At 34.7% G+C, this 20985-nt stretch overlaps 2 protein-coding genes across 2 annotated transcripts in view; one reads left to right on the top strand and one right to left on the bottom strand.

Annotated features, from left to right (window-relative positions):
• LOC140444100 (oxidative stress-induced growth inhibitor 2-like) overlaps positions 1-20985 on the top strand; it is a 106443-nt gene that overhangs the window by 35012 nt on the left and 50446 nt on the right. The gene's annotated exons all lie outside the window — the stretch shown is intronic.
• On the bottom strand, positions 2844-8021 carry LOC140444672 (zinc finger MYM-type protein 1-like). Its single transcript, XM_072536434.1, has 3 exons — positions 6954-8021; positions 5962-6860; positions 2844-2970 (listed from the first exon to the last, which is right to left on the bottom strand). The coding sequence occupies exons 1-3, from the start codon at positions 8019-8021 to the stop codon at positions 2844-2846; spliced, it is 2094 nt and encodes a 697-aa protein (XP_072392535.1).

The raw sequence follows: 20985 nt of genomic DNA, 5'->3' as shown, positions 1-20985 counted from the left end.
CTTATTAGGGTTTTTATATATTTGGCATTTTGTTTTTCTTGCGACATTATCTGATCTTAGTTGCCTAATTAAGTCATGGTAACATTTATTTGCAATAAATATTCGCCTCTTCACTTCCTTCGCAACTTTATTATCAGACTTGACTAGGGATCCCAAGTATATAAAGTTTTTACCCCCTCAATGTTGTATTCTCCTTTGTTATATTTTGTGGCTGCCTTATTTCTGCGTTTTTACTTACCTGCATATATTTTGTTTTGGTCTGATTGATTTTAAGACCACTATTTTGTGCAGCTCGTTCTATTGGTTGTATGGCTCCATCATTTCCCTTCTTGATCTTGCGATTATGTCAATATCATCTGCAAATGCTAGTATTTGCACGCTTTTGTTAATGATTGTTCCTCGTGTATTGACTGTTGTGTCCCTCAGTATTGTCTCGAGTACGATGTTGAACAAGATGCATGATAGAGCGTCTCCCTGGCGTAGTCTCTTTTTCACATCTATTGTTTCTTTTATTTATTTATTTTTGTATTTTAATTTATTTTATTTTTTTATTTATTTTATCTATTGTTTCTATTGATTCTTTTATCAGTTCTATTAGTTGTGTTGGTATATTATATTCTTTCATTGCTTTTATTAAGATTTCTCGGTTTATATTGTCATATGCGCTTTCAAAGAATATGAAGAGATGATGTGTGTCGATGTTATATTCACTTGTTTTTTCGAGGATCTGTCGTAGAACAAATATTTGGTCTATTGTTGACTTCTGTCTACAGAAGCCACTTTGGTATTTGCCAACTATTTTTTCAGCGTGTGGTCTAAGTCTTCCATAAATGACGTTGGACATTATTTTGTATGCTGCGTTCAGCAGCGTAATTCCACGGTAGTTTCCACATTCTAACTGATTTCCTTTTTTATCTAATGGTACAATTATACCTCTATTCCACTCCGCTGGTAGCTGTTTATTCGAAATAAATATTAGGTTTTCAAAAAAAAAAAACGAATGGTTTTGTTTTATCTAAAGTAAATTATTCATATTTATTGCCTCCTGCAAAATTTACAAAATCACACATAACTCCCTGTTGAAGCAGTCTTCAATTATAGCTTGCGTATTGGTGATGTGATTAATCTAAGAAATTTTTCAAAATATATATGTAGCTCCTTCATTTCAGATGTCTATAGTTTCTTCGTTGATGAGTGATGACAAAGAAGTTTCCAGTCGGTAGTTTCAAAAGGGCAGATCTCCGCTGTTGAAAACAGTCAACTAATAATTTGCAGTCATAATAAATGCAATTATAGTTTTTATATACACTGTATTACTTTTATAAAATGACGCACTGTAAAATATATTTGTATAATAATATTTATTGAACAGAACAAAATGTTTATTCTAATAACGTCCTCCAGTTATAAAAATAGTGCATTTTAGCATTTCTGTTTCATCAAATAATTTGAATACAGTTTCAGTTAATTGGATATGCCTATCATTCATTTTTTTTAAATATTCATTTAGGTTCATTAAAGTGTGACAATGCTGAACCATAAAAATTAAAGTCCATCAAGAGTCGACACTAATTGTTGCAATAAACAATGTTTAATTAAAAAAGACAACTTCCATGAATAATTATTAGTATTTTTGCATCTGGTTCTGATGCGGTTTTATTGATTCATGGTGCCTAATTTGCGATTTGATAGATATATGCTGATTAAAAGTTGTTTGTAGTTAAAATGGAAACACACGTTCTTGTGAGTAAAATATATATACTTTTTTATACGGAGTGTACAGTGGGTGCTCAAGTTATTATGATCAGTTACAAAAGTTTAAGTTTTACAAATTTGTCCAAAAATTTTATAATAAAATCATATGCTGCTATACGATTAAGGTATGCTAATATATTTTGTCACTAATAACCTTACTTTTTTGACGTTTACAGCTATAGAACTGTCATTTGTGTCAAATTACGTGACAACATACACATTGTGGTGAATTTGCGCTTGGAGTTTACAACTGAATTTGTATGTTTTTGTATTGTTTTTGAAAGAGTATCGTTTTATCTTTGTGGTATGTTTTATTAATGTATTAGCGGTGATTGTGAGTGAAAAAAAACTAGCAGTTTTAATTTTAAAGACATTTTCAAAACATTTCCTTTTTTGAGAAGAAAATCATAATGGGTAAGGCTAAAGACGTCCCTGTGTGTAAAATGGCAATGATAAAAACACTTTTATTGAATACAAAGCTTTCCCAATGTCAGATAGCTCAACAATGCCAAGTAACGCAAGCAAGAGTGAGCAATATCAAGAAAAAAATTGATACAATGTGGTCGAAAGCGTGTCTCTACACCCAGAGACGAAAAAAAAAAATAGGAATATCTTCGTAAACAATAGAAAGAAGCCAAGAAGAATCTTCACAGGACTTATTCGTGAAGCTGGGATGCCAGTTTCTGAGCAAGGTTTCAAATCATGTCGCCCTGCCAAAAAACCAAAGTTGACCATCGCAATGATGAAAAAGAGATTGGAATGGGTCAAAGAACACCAAAATTGGACAATTGAGGATTGGAATAAGGTAAATTACGTCACTACTAAAGTTTAAATGCCTATAACCACTGTTTTTATCCTAAAAAAAATCTTATAGTTTTTTTTTATTCACAGGTTTGTTTCTCCGATGAGTCTACAGTGGAGATACTCATGGGTAACTCGGCCTTCGTCCGAAGGTGAGTGGGTGAAAAATATCACAAGAATTGCATAGTGGAACGAGTAAAGCATCCTCTCAAGATCATGGTATGGTCTGTGATCAGCAGTAAGGGCACAGGGAGCCTGTATATTGTGAATGGAATGATGAATCAACATCAGTATATTGAAGTTCTTGAAAGAAAGCTCATGCCACAAATCATAGACTGGTTTGGCGAATCGGAGGATTTTACCTTTATGCACGATTCAGCAACGTGCCATAAGGCGAAAACAGTAACATCGTACCTGTAAAAAAAGAAAATTTAAGTACTGAAGTAGCCAGGTAATTCCCCAGACCTCAATCCGATCGAAAATCTATGGAAGCTTATGAAGAGGAGGATTGCCCAATGCCCAGGATACTGTCACAAATAAGCAGCAGTTAATTGAGAGGCTCATTGCCACCTGGCACAGAAACGATAAAATAAGAGAAGACTGCCTGAGAAATATTCAAACATGCCAAGGAGGATCAAAGCTGTCATCGAAGCTAAAGGAGGTCACACAAAATATTAAAAAAAATTGTTATTTACGGTCAATGAAAAAAATATTTTAGAATTTTGTAAAAGAACGTGTTTATGATCTATTTTTATATTATATTCTCATCATTAGACGCTTATATGCAGTTTTATTCTTTATTAAACAGCAAAATACAAAGTTTTTTTGAAGTGATCATAATAATTTGATCACCCACTATAATTTAAGACATAGTCCAGGAGAATGAGCAAAAATACAGTATTTGTTTGACACTCACTGTAAATACTATCTGACAATTGTTTTAAATTCTATATAGACACAATAACAAAAGTTATACAAATTCATTCAAACTTTTTTTATATTTTTATTTATTAACAATTTAAATGAAAAATTTCTGAATTTATAATTTTTGTCTGTAAGTTAAAACTATTATATTTAATCAAAAAACTGAAACCGGAATCGGTTAATTTATTGAATTTACTTTTAAAATGAGTTGCCGTTAAAGTTTTTTGATTTATTTATTTATTAATGATTAAATCCAATTGTTTGGAAGCTGATAGGATAGATGAGGCCAAAGAACTTTTAAATCAGCTCTACCTTTCCTCGCTAGAAGGGGGATTGAAAATAAATATATCTAAAACCCAGATGATGACAAATCTTGTAGTCAGCGAAGATATATGCGTAGGAACAAGATCCATAGACCAGGTAATGGCCTATAAATACCTAGGTCATGAGATTCGCATAGGAAAAGATAACCAAACCGTTGAGCTTCTCCGTCGTATAAGACTGACTTGGGCAGCCTTCGGCAAGCTGAACCATTTTTCAAATCGTCTGATATACCAATATGCCTTAAAAGAAAAACGTTTAATCAGTGTGTTTTGCCAGTGTTAACTTACGGTGCCGAAACGTTGACCATGACAAGGAGAACAGTTCAAAAGATCCGTGTGTGTCAAAGGGCGATGGAGCGTGATATGTTGGGCGTTTCACTACGAGACAAGATCCCAAATCGCCAGCTACGACAAAGAACAGGAGTGGCTGATGCAGTAGAGAGAGTAGCAACACTAAAATGGAACTGGGCAGGCCACGTGGCTCGAATGACAGACAATAGATGGACAAAGCGGATACTGGAATGGAAACCAAGAGATGATGCCTACCGAAGTAGAGGTCGTCCACCAACACGTTGGACTGACGATCTAAAACGTTGTCATAGGAATTGGATGCAAGAGGCACAAGATCGAAATAGATGGAAAATTATGAGGGAGATCTATGTCCAGCAGTGGATAAGCGAAGATTGAATGATGAAATTCAATTGTTTACTGTATATTTAGATAGGTAATTTTACAGAGTATGATTGTTGATTCGCAGAAAAAAAGGGCAATGTTACAGTGCCGATTAATAAAACTTTCTTTGTGCGGTTTCTAGGAAGATTAATAATCGTATTTTTTGTCTACGTTTCAGTAAGTTCGATAAAACAATAGATGTTTTCGAATAGATTAGGTATTTTATGTCATACTAGTTTATTACTGTGTTTTTATTGCTTAGTTACCAACTACGTAATAGTGTACTTTATGGCCAGTATGAACGTAAAGGTACAAACAAAAAGATAACTAAATAATTTTTAATAAACTTAATTTTTCATATTCCTTGTCGTAGGCATCTCTCGACTTTAAGTAGGTAACTTTAAGGTAGTATCTTTAGCGTTACTTTTTCCGTTTTTGTTAAAAGCAAGCAATTTAATCAAACCCAGCCTGTGAGAAATATTCACCCCTAAGAATTACGTTCGGGTGTAATAATTCATTGGAGTGAGGTGTATTAACTCGAGTAAAAACAGGAGTCGCTCCATCGCGCTCCAATGCTCCAGACCATCCCTTTCCCCCTTATAGCACTCGCGCGATAGGGGCACAACTATCAGCCAAATGCTCTTCATGTGGGAGTCCTGGATAATAGAACTCCAACATGGTTTCTTAACCGAAATCAAACTCAGGACAGCGCATTGTCGCTATGATCCTATTATCTTAATGTGGCTTATCCGTGAACTAAAAATTGCTTACTTGGGCCTCAAGGCTCCTCTCCGAGCTAGGCTCAGTTCGGAGACTTGGTGCTCAGGGGGTTGGGCACTACGTGTTCGGGTTTTTGGGGTTTTTGTTAATTTTTTTTGTTGATTTGCGCCGTTTTTTGTTTTTTTTTTTAATTTTTTTTTAGGTTGCCTGAACATAAAATCTTAATTAGTACAATGTCTATACTATAATATTGAAAAATATATGCAAATATTTGACAATATGACAATACAGAGTTTGTCCACAAGTTTTTCGATCTACTAACTGTCTTGTTAGTGTGCTGTTATGTTACATTTTGTATGTTTTCTCTATGGTATTTCCTTCCACCCAGTGGCGGCTGGTGACTCAAAAATTTGGTAGTTCTGCAGTATTTTTTGGTTTTTTTTAATTCAATATCTTTTAATCGTTGTATTTTACAACGAGGCTTTTAGTTTGATATTTTACACCATATATTTATTCATTATATATCTATTAAAAAATAGCAATGGTACATTATGGCACACTAGTAATTGTTTTATAGTTTATGTTTTTAGTAGAATTTTATCGATAAATACGTGAAACTAAGGAATGCAAACGACAAAACACTACAAACAAAATCGCCACAACAATAATTGCATTATAGGGTCTTACGAACTAACTACACACAGAGCCAAATATATTATTTTTTTTTATAAATAAGCTCGATTCGTCGATTTTTTTTAAAGCAAACTTGTCTATAACTTTTTCATTAAAGTTTGGTATTTCTTTTATAAGTGTTTTTTCTACTGACAACATGGTTAATGCTACAAGTCGGTCTTCAGTCATGGAATTTCTCAAGAATGTTTTAATCCGTTTTAAACTCGAAAAGCACCTTTCAGCTTCTGCCGTACTCATGGGCACTGTAATTAGAATTTGAAGCAGTTTTACAGTTTCTTGAAAAGGCTCTGTTAAATTATTTTCAATTAAAAATTTTAAAAAAGGTATTGCCCCATTAATGTCTCTACAGTCTCTTCTAAAATAAATAACAGATAATTCAGTCTTCAAGCGCTCCCTATCTAAATTTGGATATGACGCGCAAGTCAGGCTTAAATTATCATCTGGGAAATTATCAAATTGCTCAGGATAAAGCAATGAAGTTGCAAGTAGGTGATTTTTAAAAGCAAATCTATCATTTGCACAATTTATGATTATATCACAAACTTCGATAGATGCTCTCCGATGACCTACTGGACTGTTATCCTTCCATAACCTTTTAGTTGGTAATGGTTCAACGCATAAACTAGAACCTTGGTCAATGGTATCATCTATTGAATTTCTAACTGAATTCATGTATCTTTCGAAATATGTCACCTTTTTATTGATTTCCAAAGGATCCGTTTCAGTCTTTTGAAGGGCATTATACAAAACGTCTACTTGTGGTATTATGCGATGGAAAAATGTTAACCAAAAAACAAAATTTTGATCCACCAGTATTCTTCGAATGGAAGACGCTGAACTACAGACAGCTGCCTTATCAAACGATTCTTCTATTTCTTCCATACATTCGATAAAAGAAGATCGATGTTCAAACACAACATTAACAGTTCGAATATTGAAGTTCCAGTGAGTTGGAGCGCCATGAGGAATTTTCTTTTGGACGATTTTATCTAAAACTGCCACTCGTTGTGGCGAATTTTTAAAAAAGGTAGGGATTTCATTTAAATTTCCAAAAAAAAGTCTAACTTGAGAGTTTTCGGAACAAGCCTTAGACATTATTAAATTTGATTGATGCGCGTAACAGTGTACAAAATGAGCAAATGGATATTTTTCTTTGATTCTGGCTTGAACTCCTGCGTGCTGTCCACACATGACCGCTGCCCCATCATAACTCTGAGCAATTAGTTTATTATTTGAGTTTTCCAGGATAGGATCCAAAACACTGAAAATGTTTTTGCCCAAAGTATCTGCATTTAATTTTGAAGGTACCAAATATGTCCAAAATCGTTCTACCGGTGCTCCATTTCGACAATATCTAAATACTACAACCATTTGTGATTTTGCTGAAATGTCTGTAGTCTCGTCGGCCATGACAGCTAGATATGGAGATTCCCGAATTTCCTCCAAAATTTTATCCTGGCATAATTCCAACATGCAGTCCAAAATATCATTTTGAATTTCTTTAGAAATGCCCTTAAAAACCGTCGATTCTTCCAAGTGTTGTGCTAAAGTTTTATCCAATTCAGCAGTAAAATTTATGAGGCCGCGAAAAATTCCAGGATTGTCGGATGTTTGTGTCTCGTCGTGTCCCCGAAGCGCCAATTCGAAAACACTACAAAATTTTATGCGGTCTATAATTTTTGAGAGAACATACCTATTTTTTGTTACAGCTTCATTAAATTTATGAATATTTATCCAGTATGCAGAATCTAACTGTTCTTTAATATTCACGGAGCCTAATAAAGCATATTCCATTTGATTGTGCAAATGATGCTTAGAAGTTTCGTGCTTTTTTATTTTATCACTTAAATGTATTAAGTCTGTTACACCAACTTGCGTCCATGACTTATCACCTCCAAAGAGTACACAAGGAAAACAGAAAAGAGCGTTTTTTCTGTTGCAGCCACATATCCAACTATTTCTCGTATAAATATCGCAATTAAATTGTCGTTTGTAATTTTTCCCTCGGCTTGATCCTTCTTTTACGATTTTAATATCCGGCAAAGGACGTTCCTTGCATTTTAATTCTAGTTTTTCGTCATAAGAATATTTAAAGAATCTCTTAACATTAATCAAATTATAAATAACATCCATCCTGAACAGCACTTTTATTCTCATATACTTAATATAAATACCGAATTACGTGCAGGACAAACAGTCGTCGCGTCGCGATCACCGATTATTTAAAATTACAATAAACGTAGGTTTGTACACACTAGTTCGAACTGCGACAAATGCAGCTCAAATATTGCTTTCAGTCGTCGCCTGAAAAGTGTAGGCGAGGGGTTGAGCGGGTGTTATCGGGGATATCTTTAACAGTTTTCGCAGCTCGGAGTAGCACCGGTCCGGTCAAATAAGTGGGACTTGCTGTCGCCATGAGATGCGACGGACGACAGATTAAAATAAAGGCGGCCATGCACGAAAACCATCTAAATGAATTTAAATTTTTTAAGTAGTGATATTTTTTATTTAATTTTCAAAGTAATTTTGTTTGGATTATTTTTCGTGGTTCTGCAGCTCCGCAGCACTTATATACCAACCGCCACTGCTTCCACCCACTTCCTTCTTTAAATAAAAAACTAATTTCTTCACCATTACACCAAGAACTTTTCATCTCGTTCTCCAATATTTAATTTTTTTAGCATTCTTATCATATTACTAAAGGACTACCCTGTACATACTTCACTTAATCAGATTCCCGTCAATTATTATTACATCTCGATCTAACGTCGCAATTTCCAAAGACCTTCAATATTATTTAAAACGCGAAATTTTTCCACATTTTACTTTATCTCATACCAAATCCCTGATATCAAAGAAAATAAATGTTTGATGACTTTATTATCATTTTCAAGGTGAAATCTTTAATCGAGGGGTCAAAATTCCAGCCACTAAAAACGAACGTTACACTTATTGTAAGAAATAGTAAATATTGTATAATTTTGTATGATTTATTTGGTTTTCCGAGTTGAAAATATCCGAGGTTAAGGTTAATACGCCAAGCTTGTTAAAATTTTATTACAAATAAACCGATAATGCAACCAAGTATTGAAGCACACGGCAGCGTACTATTAGTAATTTATTCGTCTGTGGATCTAATGCAATTTGGCTATATTCCTGTATTCTTGGAGATTATTATTATTATTATTATACATAAGCGAGGGCAGAGGAACTAAGTCCCTATTATGCCCAAAAACAAAGAAATTTCATTAATAATCTACTAGTAAAAAACAAAAATTAAAAATAAAAAAAATAAAATTACAATTTTTGGTTTAAAAGAAAAACAATATTTTAACTATAATGTAAAACGGTCAAGTCTGTTTCTGAACGAGTTGGTAGAGGGAGCAGAGACAATGTTATCGTTAAGGTTATTCCAGCACTCAAAAACTCTATTTGGTAAAAAGTTCTGCCTTGATCTTGTAGAAAAATTTTCTTTCTTCAGTTTGAACTGATGACCTCTGAGGCGTTCATCTTGATTAATGATAAACATTTCATCGAGATTTCCAAAATTCAATTTTAATATTTTAAAAGTTGTAATTAAGTCTCCACGTTGTCGGCGAAGTTCAAAAGAAGTTAGGTTAGCCATATTGTCTTTCTGCATAAGAAGGTCTTCTCGGTCCCAAAGAAATTCGGGTGGCTTTTCTTTGGACGTTTTCCAACATAGTCTTGTCTCGAACCAGATCAGGATACCACGTTGGTCCAGCGTATTCAAGTATGGGTTTTACGTACAGAGTGTAGAGTTTACAGAATGATTGCATTGAAACTCTCGAAAAACACCTCCGAATAAGATACAGTCTGGAGTTCGCACGTTTACATATAATATGGTCGGACCAAGTTAGGCTGGTGTTTATGATAACACCAAGATCGTTATACGAAAACACAGAATCTAATTGCTGCCGGTAACAAAGTACGGCACAAGTGGGTTATTTTTACCAATTCGAAGCAATACACATTTTTCAGCGTTTAAGGGTAGTAACCACTGGGAACACCAAGTTAAAATAGAGTCCAAGTCCATTTGGAGGGTTAGCTGGTTTGTGATTGGATTGGCATATATTTTTGTGTCATCAGCGTATAAAGATATTTTACTTGAGACATAATAAGGAACATCGCTGGTGTAAACCGTAAACAGCAGAGGTCCAAGGACGGAACCCTGAGGCATTCCACTTCCCACTAACCTGTCCTGTGAGAAAGATTCGCCAACTCTAACTTTGTAATATCGATCTGTCAGAAAATCATCTATCCAACGAAGTAAAGTACCGCGAACTCCGAAATGTTCTAGTTTATGTAGAAGTCTGCGCTTAGGTACACGGTCAAAGGCTTTAGAGAAATCTAGATAAACAACGTCGACTGGCTGCGAACTGTTAAGTGATGACGTCCAGTCGTTAACACAATGTAAGAGATTGGTTAGAGTAGAGCGACCAGAGACAAATCCATGTTGTGGTGTTGGAATAACATGTTCCTGGAGAAGGAATTTGGTCATCTCCTCGGAGATAATGGCTTCCATAATTTTAGCAACTACTGGCAGCAAGCTAATCGGACGATAATTGTTGGGGTCGAGTTTGTTGCCTTTTTTAAAAATAGGGGCAACGGAAGCTAATTTCCAACTAGGGGGTAAGGAGTTCTGGATGAAAGAAGTTTGCATAATTAACGTTAAGTGTATTGCAAGCGTGTCTGCGCACCTTTTTAACAGTTTTGGTGTTAAACCATCTAAACCGGGTGAAGCGGCTGTGCGAAGTTTCATTAAGTGTTGTTTGACATGATCCACTGTGAATTCAACTTGCTGTAAGGATGCGCCGACACGATTACAGTTAATAGCAGGTAGATAACCATCATTCGATTCTTTAGTAAAAACCTCTGAAAATGCTAAAGAGAGAGTTTCAGAAGATTCTTTGTCAGAAGAGCATAAAGTCTGGTTGGATTTTTGAAGTAGAGGAATGGAAACTTTAGACGTCATGGAGGAACGTATGTATTTGTAGACTTTTTTAATGTTACCGCTATTGATAACATTTGCTTCAAAATTTTGTCTTAGAGTTTTTAGAGATGTTTTTAAGTTATTTGAAAATCTGCAGTGGCTTTGGAAATCACTAAGAAGCCCGGTGTGTTTAAATTTTCGCCATAGATGTCGTTTGTGATTAATTTGTTTAATTGTTGTTCGATTTATCCAGGGTTTAAGGTTGTTTTTATAACTCTTACGGAAAGTGGTATTTGTAGAAATTATATTGTGGACTTTATCGAGAAATGCAGTCCACATTAATGAGGGGTCGTTTAAGTTTGCAAAAAATAAATGCCAGTCGATTTGAGAGAGTTCAATGTCCACTTCAGAAAAGTCGGTAGTAGCATATGTTACAACATTATTTTTGCGGGGTAATATTATGTATTCTTTTTGACTCCCAATTAAAGAGGTTAAGGGATATTTCCTACTGTTTCGAATTATTGCAAAAGTTTGCATTTCTTTTTATATCCGCGTCGTTTGTTGTTGAAAGGATGTAAGGGCTGACGCCTTATATGATCCTGATTTACACTGCGAGACTGCAGTTAGTGTAGAAATAAAGTAAATGACGTCGCTTGCCACCTTTCAGCAATTTATGAGGGCTTAATAAGCATCACGTGGCCTACCGATCATTGCTTGCGTACTCGAGGAAGCCATTTGCATTGTTAACTTTGTCGTTACAAGTTCTGTTCTTATTTTTAATACCTAAAAAGGAAAGAACATTCGAAAGTGAAAAAACCAAACTATTCTATTAGTTTATTTGCCTATGTGCATCATTGGTTTTTTCTATGTCATTTAAAATGGTTCACTATAATGAGTTATGACGACAGAAGTGAAGTATTAGCAAAAATTTTACAGATTAATAACAAAAATATGCATGACTATAGATATTTGAAATTAAAAATCACACTAACTTTTCACCCTTGTAACTTATTAAAATAAACATACACTCTGGGCCAAAATTAACCGGCCACCTTAAAAATGGGTAATTTTTGATTTCTTATATCTCCTAAACCTGTTGTCCGATTCAAGTGATTTTTTTAATATGTTATAGCCTTAGTCTTGACAATATCTTTATAATAATATTGTTGCTAAACACGTAAATTTTCATTGTATACCGGGTGTACGAATCAAACTGTGTTTTTTTTTTAAGTTTGCATCACCCTGTGGAATATTCTAGCATTTGTAGAATACTGAAATTAAATCGTAAGTATAGCCTCATGCTTTCTCAACATTTTGTTTTTTGATTGATTCGCTTATGTTGGATAATACAAAAGTTAGGTGCTTTAACAACTAGACATGTTTTTTATCAATTTTTATCTCTGCGGAAGAGAAAAAATAATCTTTTTGCAAAAAAGTCATTTGTTATAATAAAAATCCAATGAATAAAATCTTCGAAGAAAATTCAAATTAACAATATTTTGGAAATCTAATTGAAAAAAAAATGGTTATCAATAATGGGTGTTGGCGCCTCCAGCCCTTAGGACTTCTTGGAGCCGTGTGGAAATCCATTCATGATATCCTGGATATCATATTGAGGGATATTGTGCCACTCCTCTACCGCAGCTGTCTTCAGCTCTTCAAAGGATGTAGGGGCTGGTACTCTTGCTCTTATCCGTCTTTTGAGGTTGTCCCAGATATGCTCAATTGGGTTAAGATCGAGACTGTGTGCTGGCCATGGTAGAACTTGAATCCCGACCTCATTAAGGTACTCACGGGTAGATCTTGCTGTATGGCAACGTGCATTGTCATGCATTAGTCTGAAGTTATCACCAATGAATGGTGCAAAAGGCATGACATGGTCTTGTAGAACTTCTTGCACGTATACTTAGGCATTCACACTGCTTCTACCGAACACAAGATCATTACGCGCTTCGTAAGAAATACCTCCCCAAATTATTATTGACCCTCCTCGGTAAGCCACTGTTTCGGTTATAGCGCATGCAGCAAACCTTTCATTTTGACTCCTATAGACACGTTGACGTCCGTCTGGACATTTTAGGGCTATTCTGCTCTCATCTGAGAACAGTATATTCTTTCATTCCGCCATAGTCCAGTTAGCATATTCTCGCGCAAAATGAAGTCTAACCCTACGGTGTTGTGGAAGCTGTTGTGGTGCGCGAGCTGGACGAAAAGTCCTCAAGTTTATTTCTGACAGTCTTCTTCTAATCGTTTGTCTACTCACACTAACGTTTCCCACCTCAAGAAGAGACCTACGAGCTATGGAGCGGTGCAAAATCGATTTCTCAATACTTTAGTGACAATGAAGCGGTTATCTCGAACTGAAGTGCATCGTTTTCGGCCTTGACCTGGCCTGCGGTTGTACTATCCTGTCAGCAGCATCAGTTGGAACGAGTGGCATTTTTAAAATCACAAACAATAAATAAGCACTAAAATTTCAACTTACAATATTCACTCACAATGATATAAATGTACAATTTTAATTACAAATTTAATTTTAATTACAAATTGTTCAAGAATTGTTATTAACACGGAAACAGATTTGCAACAATGTCGTACAACGATTATATGTCAAAAATTCTTCGATGACACAAATTTAGGAAACAAACTGTCACAGGTAATGTAAACAAAACAATAATAATGGTGGTGGGGTTAATTTTGCTGGTGAGTTAAATCGTCTGTATTGATGAAAAACATGGCTAGTTGTTAAACGACCTAACTTTTGTATTATCCAACATAAGCGAATGAATCAAAAAACAAAATGTTGAGAAAATATGAGGCTATAGTTAGGTTTTAATTTCAATATTTTATAAATGCTAAAATATTCCACAGGGTGATGCAAACTTTAAGAAAAATACACAGTTTAATTCGTACACCCGGTATACAATGAAAATTTACGTGTTTAGCAACCATCTTATTATAAAGATATTGTCAAGGAATAAGGCTATAACATATTAAAAAAATCACTTAAATCGGACAACAGGTTTAGGAGATATAAGATATCAAAAGTTACCCATTTTTAAGGTGGCCGGTTAATTTTGGCCCAGAGTGTAGAAGTTTTCAGGGACTTTCGGCCCTCCGTAATAATGTATTCTTTCATTCCGCGTTTAAATTTTTCAAAAATACTTATTAGTTTTCTAAGGATTCGAAAAAAAAATGAATGAGTTTAAAAAGCATTGGCTCGAAATTTTGCGCCTACGCTCTTAACGATTTTTTTGCCTTTTTTGTAGCAACAAATTTTAATATATTTTGAACACGGTTAAATTTTGCTTATTTTGGAAATGAACATATTTTTCCTAGTTTCTCTTATATCGCGTCCTTATGAAATCAATTTATACATATTAAAAAAGAGTTTAAAAAACGTATAACATTTTATAACAAATACTAGTTTCAAATTAAAAAGGTAAATACTAATAGTTTCTCGTTTCATTCTACGCAGTGCATCAAATAAAAAAAACTGTATTATGAGTATTTGATACGTAATCATTTATATCATTTTAAAAGCGGCGCCATTCATGCAAGCCTTGAATTCAAAACCTCAAAATTTTCCATGGATTACATATTCATTAATTAATTTTGTTATCAGACATTATTAATTATATTTAATTTTCTATCACTAGTTTTCTACACTTCGGGGGGTCATATGTACGGACTGTGATAATAAATTATCAAGAAAACATGTAATATGTCAAAAACAAGCCTATTCGAGAATTATACAGGAGCATTCACGAATAGTGCTCATTATTCTAACTGCTTATTCTATGCAAGAAAATTTTTAATTTTTTTTCTCTCTTATTTGGCTTCAGTCATGACATATTTAATCAGTTTTAAATTTTATACTGTGCTATAGGGTGAAGGAAATAGCTGGAAGGTTCTGAAAACGATCTTGCCATAATCAAAGAAGATAAAAAGAAAGTATGGGAAAAGCTTTTCCACGACCTTAGAACAATACAAGAAAATTCAGATTCCGAAAACGTACCAAAAGAATAACGGCAGCCATCAGACAAATGAAGGATGGAAAGGCACCGGGATTTGATAAACTTCCTGCAGAACTGCTGAAGCTATTAGATGAAGAACAAATAAAAATAATAACTGAAATATTTAATGAAATATATAAGGCAGGAAAAATACCAGTAGAGTAGCTCAAATCGGAGTTCGTACCATTGCCCAAAAAACCAGGAGCAAAAATTTGAAAAGGCTATAGGACCATAAGCCTAATGAGACATCTGCTGAAGCTGTTTTAGTCATCATTTAAAGTCATTCACAAAAGAATTGACCGGAAATGCGAGAAACAAATTGCGCCCAATCAGTTTGGATTTGTCAACGCCGTTGGTACGAGGAAAACTTTATTTAGCGTGCAAGTATTGTTTCAGAAATGTAGAGATGTCAGCTGTAATGTTTTTGCATGACTGATTGACTACAAGAAGGCTTTCCATAGAGTTAGGCATGAACAAATGAGTAAGTGCTGAAGAGGACAGGGATTGACAGAAGAGACCTAAAAATAATAGCTAACCTGTATTGGAATCAATCAGCGGTCCTCGGAATAGATGGAGAATATACAGATCAGGTCAAGATCTTAAGGGGAGTGAGAAAGGGGTGTCTAAGAAAGATATTTGGACCTATTAGTCCTAAGAAAGATATTTGGACCTATTAACGGAAACGGAATAAAAGATCCAGGTATAACCATGAACTCTACCAACTGTTCAAAGAGACACCGATCTCAGAATTCGTTAAACTTCAGAGACTTCGCTGGGCTGGTCATGTAGTAAGAATGGAGACAGAAAGATTGCCGAAAAGAGCCCTAGATAGTAAAATGCAGGACGCAAGACCAAAAGTAAGGCCACGGAAAAGATGGGAGGATGAAGAGGCAGCGGACACGCAAAATTTGCTAGACGTGAGAACCTGGAAAAGATCAGGTTGGAGGCATAGTTTGGAGGAGACCAAGGCCCGATTTGGGCTGTAGCGCCATTGGAGAGAGAGAGAGACAGCGGTGCATAATTTCTCTACGGATATTCAATCTGTACTCGGAGCACATTTTTGAAGAGGCTGTAAAAGATATTGATGAAAGGTTTCTTAATAAATGGATTCAAGCTCAATAACCTGCGGTTCTGAGTGAGACTGAGTGAAAAAGGAATTAATGTCAATGGAGAAATGCTTAGTCATTTGAGGTTTGCTAACGATATTGTCCTTTTTGCTGACAGAATCGATGATGCAGTATCGCAACTGGAGAAACTATACCTAGCCTCTCTACAAGTAGGATTAAAAATCAACCACACAAAAATACAAATCATGACAAATCTTGTGTTAAGCGAAAAGATTTCAGTAAATGGCATGCATATTGAAGAAACCACCTCATATAAGTACTTAGGACATGAGATTGTCACCTCGGGGGAACAAATAAGGGTCTTACCACCTTCTGATATCCCCGGGTGCTCTGTAGAGGGCTTCGAATATACTGTCGAGAGCTCCTCCACTTAAGTCCATTTTCGGGTTATGGACTTATATCTTATAATAATATTTATCAATAATATAGATAAATATTTATCTTCGGTGTCTTGCCTTGAAAAAGGCAAGATATTTCTTACACGACAATTTCTTCGTCGAGATAGAAACACCAAGTTAAGTTGAAACAATTCTCAGCCACAGAGTATGGAATATAAATGCAGGAAGCAGAGCCCCGAGAGCACTAAGCTCTCGGAGAGCCCGTGAGGAACTGACCTGGCTGACCTGAAAATCGCCAATATTTATATGCGCTGTTCGAGCGATAAATAGGGATTTCCAGGTCAAGTGCCAATAGGAAAATTCGAGGCGGGGCGATGCGCATCGAAATGCGCACTAGTCCACAGACTATGACATTCGATGACAAGATACGCATAGGAAGAAATAATCAAACGTGCGAACTAAGCCGCCGCATAGAACTCACTTGGGTGGCATTCGGCAAGCTAAGCTATGTTCTTAAATCAAAACTGCATATGTGTCTTAAAAGAAAAGTCTTTAATCAGTGCGTGTTGCCAGTACTTACATATGGTGCAGAGACATTAACACTAAGCAAGAAAGTAAGAAATAAAATTTGTGTTACCCAAAGAGCCATGGAACGATCGATGTTAGGCATTTCTCGTAAAGATCGGATCACGAACAAGGAAATAAGACGGAGAACAGGAGTGACAGATGCCATAGAAATAATTATGACCCTTAAGTGGAACTGGCCGGGGCACATAGCTAGAATGTCGGATATCAGATGGACACAGCGAATAATACAGTGGAGACCGAGACAAGAAGCACATCGAAGTAGAGGTCGTCCACCAACAAGATGGTCTGATGACATAAAACGGATCGACAAAAATTGGATGCAAACAGCACAAAACAGAAATACATGGAAAAAACTGAGGGAGAAGTATATCCAGCAGTGGATAGATCCGGGTTAAATGATGATGATGAACCTGCGGTATGCAGATGATACAATAGTGTTTTAAAATACCATAGAAGAACTGCAAAACTTAATGAATAAAACAACGGAAACAAGTAGGACATATGGAGTGGATATAAACACCAGCAAAATCAAGCTAATGATCATCAGCAAGGAAAATATAACCGGAGCAAATCTGTATGTGAACCAAATGAGAATTGAACGTGTCTCACAGTACAACTACTTGGGAACTATAATCAATGAGTCGTGGGACAATACCCAAGAGATTAAATGTCGCATCGGAAAGGCAAAAAGTGCATTCTTGACTATGAGCTTTGTGTTCAAGAGCCATGACCTCACCCTAGAAAAAAAATAAGGTCCCTTAAATGTTACGTGTACTCAGTGCTTCTGTACGGAGTAGAAACGTGGACATTGAAGGCGAAAACTCTATCAATACTTCAGGCCTTTGAGCTATGGTTATACAGAAGGATCCTGTAGATACCATGGACAGACAAAGTTACGAATGAAGAGGTACTACGGAGGATGAACACAACCGCGGATTTGGTCAACATCGTAAAGGGCCGTAAGCTGCAGTACTTGGGACATATAATGAGAAATCAAGGGGGATACGAGCTACTTCAATGCATTTTGCAAGGTAAAATTGAAGGAAAAAGGGCCCCAGGACGAAGAAGAATATCGTGGCTTGCTAACCTGAGAGCATGGTATCGAAAGACCTTAACGTTCGGAACGGACGCACTCTAAGAAGAGGACGGGGTTTTAAATATATGCCTCACTTGTCATCTTCCCTTTTCTTATTTTATCTTAACTTCTAAAGTCTTAACTTAATCTAATGCAAGAGCATTTCAACAGAAATTAAACAGCGAATAATAAAAGCAAAAACGAAGAAGCATTGGTCGTGATAAAACCCATTTTCGGGAATCGAGACAGACTATTAAAATATCAGTGCAAAATAGAGTCACTTTTGTTTAAGAAATAATTTTTATTAAGAACAAACTCAAGAAAAATGAAACATGTTTATATATTTATATAATCTCATTAAAAAATACGAGTAGTTTGTGGTTTTCCGGTATTTTAACACAAGTATGATACGATTTATTTTCGTTTCTTTAATCGGAATCTTGCTTTGATATATTTGACGGTCATTTTGCGATACCGGCATTGGGCGTTTTAAGGTGAAAATTGTTTACATTAAAACGGCTGATAATTAAGGAGGAAGCACTAACATATTCGGATTTGAAGGCATTATACTTAAAGCGGTGGAATTGTGTTTCCGAAAAATTTTGTTTTTCATTTTCTGGTTATTTTGGTTTATTTTAGAAAAATATATATTTTTTAATTATCCAGCAATTCATAAAATCTCAGATGTCTTATCTTGACGTGCATAGAGACAATTTTGTCGATGTGCTGTAAACTTTTTTTCAGTGTCAAAATCCCTATCACGGGACAAGCGTCAGTGCCGTCCGAAGGGATTTAAAAAGGAGAACAGGACAACCGTTCTATTCTACATTTTACCTCAAGGTTATGATGTTAAATAGTTAAAAATGCATCTGGACAGAAGAGTGACTTGGCGAAAACACATTTTCACTAAACATAAATAAGTAGGACTAAAATTATATTGCATTATAGACAAAAACTCTACTAATCAAAAAGGTTCATATTACAAACGATTACACGTCACGGAAAATACTTATGCATTATATATAAGATAGCATTAAGTGAAATTTGTAGCTGAAGTAGTGTGCTTTATAAAATAGTACTTGTGTAATCGGAAAAAAGCAGTTTTAAATGGTTTAAATCGGTTGTAAATTCGGCAAAATGCCTCATATGTAGACTTCGGCAAATATGCATATTGCATATTTTGCATATTGTGCATATTTTATGCAAATATTTCATATTTTGGCATATTTGTATAAAAGTTTGCATAAAGTGCATAAAAGTTCAGATTTTTATACTGTATTTGAAAATTTTTAAACATACCAATTTATTTCAATTCTTGTATAAAATTTTGTAGTTATTTTAATCAAGAAATGATCTAAGTACGTAATCTCTACAGGTACAAAACATTTACAATTTCAAAGAAGATCAATTTAAGTAGCCCTCAACATTCTTAGAAAGTCTCGGTCACTGAGGCATTCAGTTATTGGATAATCGCTAAGGGTTCGCTCATTTGCATTTTATGATCTAATCCCCAAATCTATCTACAATTTATTGTATCTTAACAGCAGGTAAACGGCTAATAGTTTTGTTCCTAATTTAGGGATTTTCCAAAATCTCCCAGTTTATTGAATTAGGTACCTAAACATTTCTAATTTGATGCTCAGATTTGTCTTTCATTTTTGTTTTGATATTGTGTATTATAAAGCGTAAACACTCGTTGTGCGTAACAAAAAGGAAGATTGTGATTTTATAATGCCTAAAACAACCAGTGCTTCAACTTGGATTAAACCTTATAAAGAGCTGTCTATGGATATGGGAAAAATCTACTGTTCAGTCTGTGGCAAAATTGTAAGTATCTAATATTTTCTATTAAATATCTAATATTTCATACATACAGGGTGTTTCCAAATGACACTTACAACGTTTGACTGTAGATACTTCTCGAAAAATTGAACAAAACGATATAGTTAATGAGGGGTCAAACTTATTTACTTTTCGAGATACAGGGTGTTAAAATTAAAAAAAAAATTAAATTCTTTTAGTTAATAACAACAATAACTTTAAAACCAATAAACGTATTTACTTGAAATTTAGTACTCGTAGGTTGTTTTTAAATGAAAAATAGCTTCCTTTAGTGAGAAAAAATTGTCCATGGTACAATACAATGGTGTGTATTTAGAAAAATTTTTCACCTTTACTTTTTTTTATGAAGTCAGCTATTCTAAAACACAATTATTTTTATTGTAATTGAATTAACAAAAAAAAAAACTTTTGTTGAATTTTAAAATAAGTTATATGATGTACTAATGGTTAGTAACAAAAACTAATTTGTGGATTAATACTGCATTTAAAATACTTAGCGAGTGTTTTTTTGTTCCAAACCAGTTATTTGATTAACCAAAAACACCTTGTTTTTATATTTTAAAGGTTGGGTTAAAATAAAGGTTTTTATTTTTATTTATAGATAGCATGTGAGAAGAAATTTCAGATAGACCAACATGTGAGAACTGCTTCACACATTGCAAAAAAAGGAAAAATAGGAGGAAAACATCAAACTTCAATGGCTAAATGTTTCCAATCTACTTCAAAAAAATTAGATGAGCAAGAAACTTTTAATGAAGACTTGTGTCGCGCATTGGTGTCTGCAAACATACCGCTTTCAAAATTAGCAAATGTAAATTTTAGTTCGTTTCTAAAAAAATATTGCAAACTTAATGTTCCAAGTGATCGGTCTCTAAGAAGAAATAATGTGAACGGGCTATACTCGTCGGTGTTAATTAATATTAAGGAAGAAATTGCAGATAATTATTTTTACATATCTGTAGACGAAACCACTGATTCCTCAGGAAAGTATATTGCTCATTTATTGATTGGTGTTCTTAAAGAAGATACCTTACCAAAATCTCATCTTATTTCATGCCAGCAACTTGAGAAAACAAATGCTTTAACAATTTCGCGTTTTATACAAGAAACATTAGCAACTTTTTTTCTTCCGACAACTATTCCTTCTAATAAATTACTGC

The sequence above is a fragment of the Diabrotica undecimpunctata genome, chromosome 6 (assembly GCF_040954645.1).
Source record: "Diabrotica undecimpunctata isolate CICGRU chromosome 6, icDiaUnde3, whole genome shotgun sequence".
Taxonomy (NCBI): domain Eukaryota; kingdom Metazoa; phylum Arthropoda; class Insecta; order Coleoptera; family Chrysomelidae; genus Diabrotica; species Diabrotica undecimpunctata.
The sequence above is the reverse complement of the archived record's forward strand: the minus strand, read 5'-3'. Positions and strand labels throughout refer to the sequence as shown.

Excerpts from the sequence above, each read along its gene's own strand:
- LOC140444672 (XM_072536434.1), bottom strand. The coding sequence starts at position 8,021 with ATGGATGTTATTTATAATTTGATTAATGTTAAGAGATTCTTTAAATAT. Across the intron at positions 6,861-6,953 it reads CTTGTTCCGAAAACTCTCAA|AAAATTCCTCATGGCGCTCC; the intron begins GTTAGACTTTTT and ends ATCGTCCAAAAG. Across the intron at positions 2,971-5,961 it reads AATGAAAAAGTTATAGACAA|GTACGATGTTACTGTTTTCG; the intron begins GTTTGCTTTAAA and ends CTTTTTTTACAG.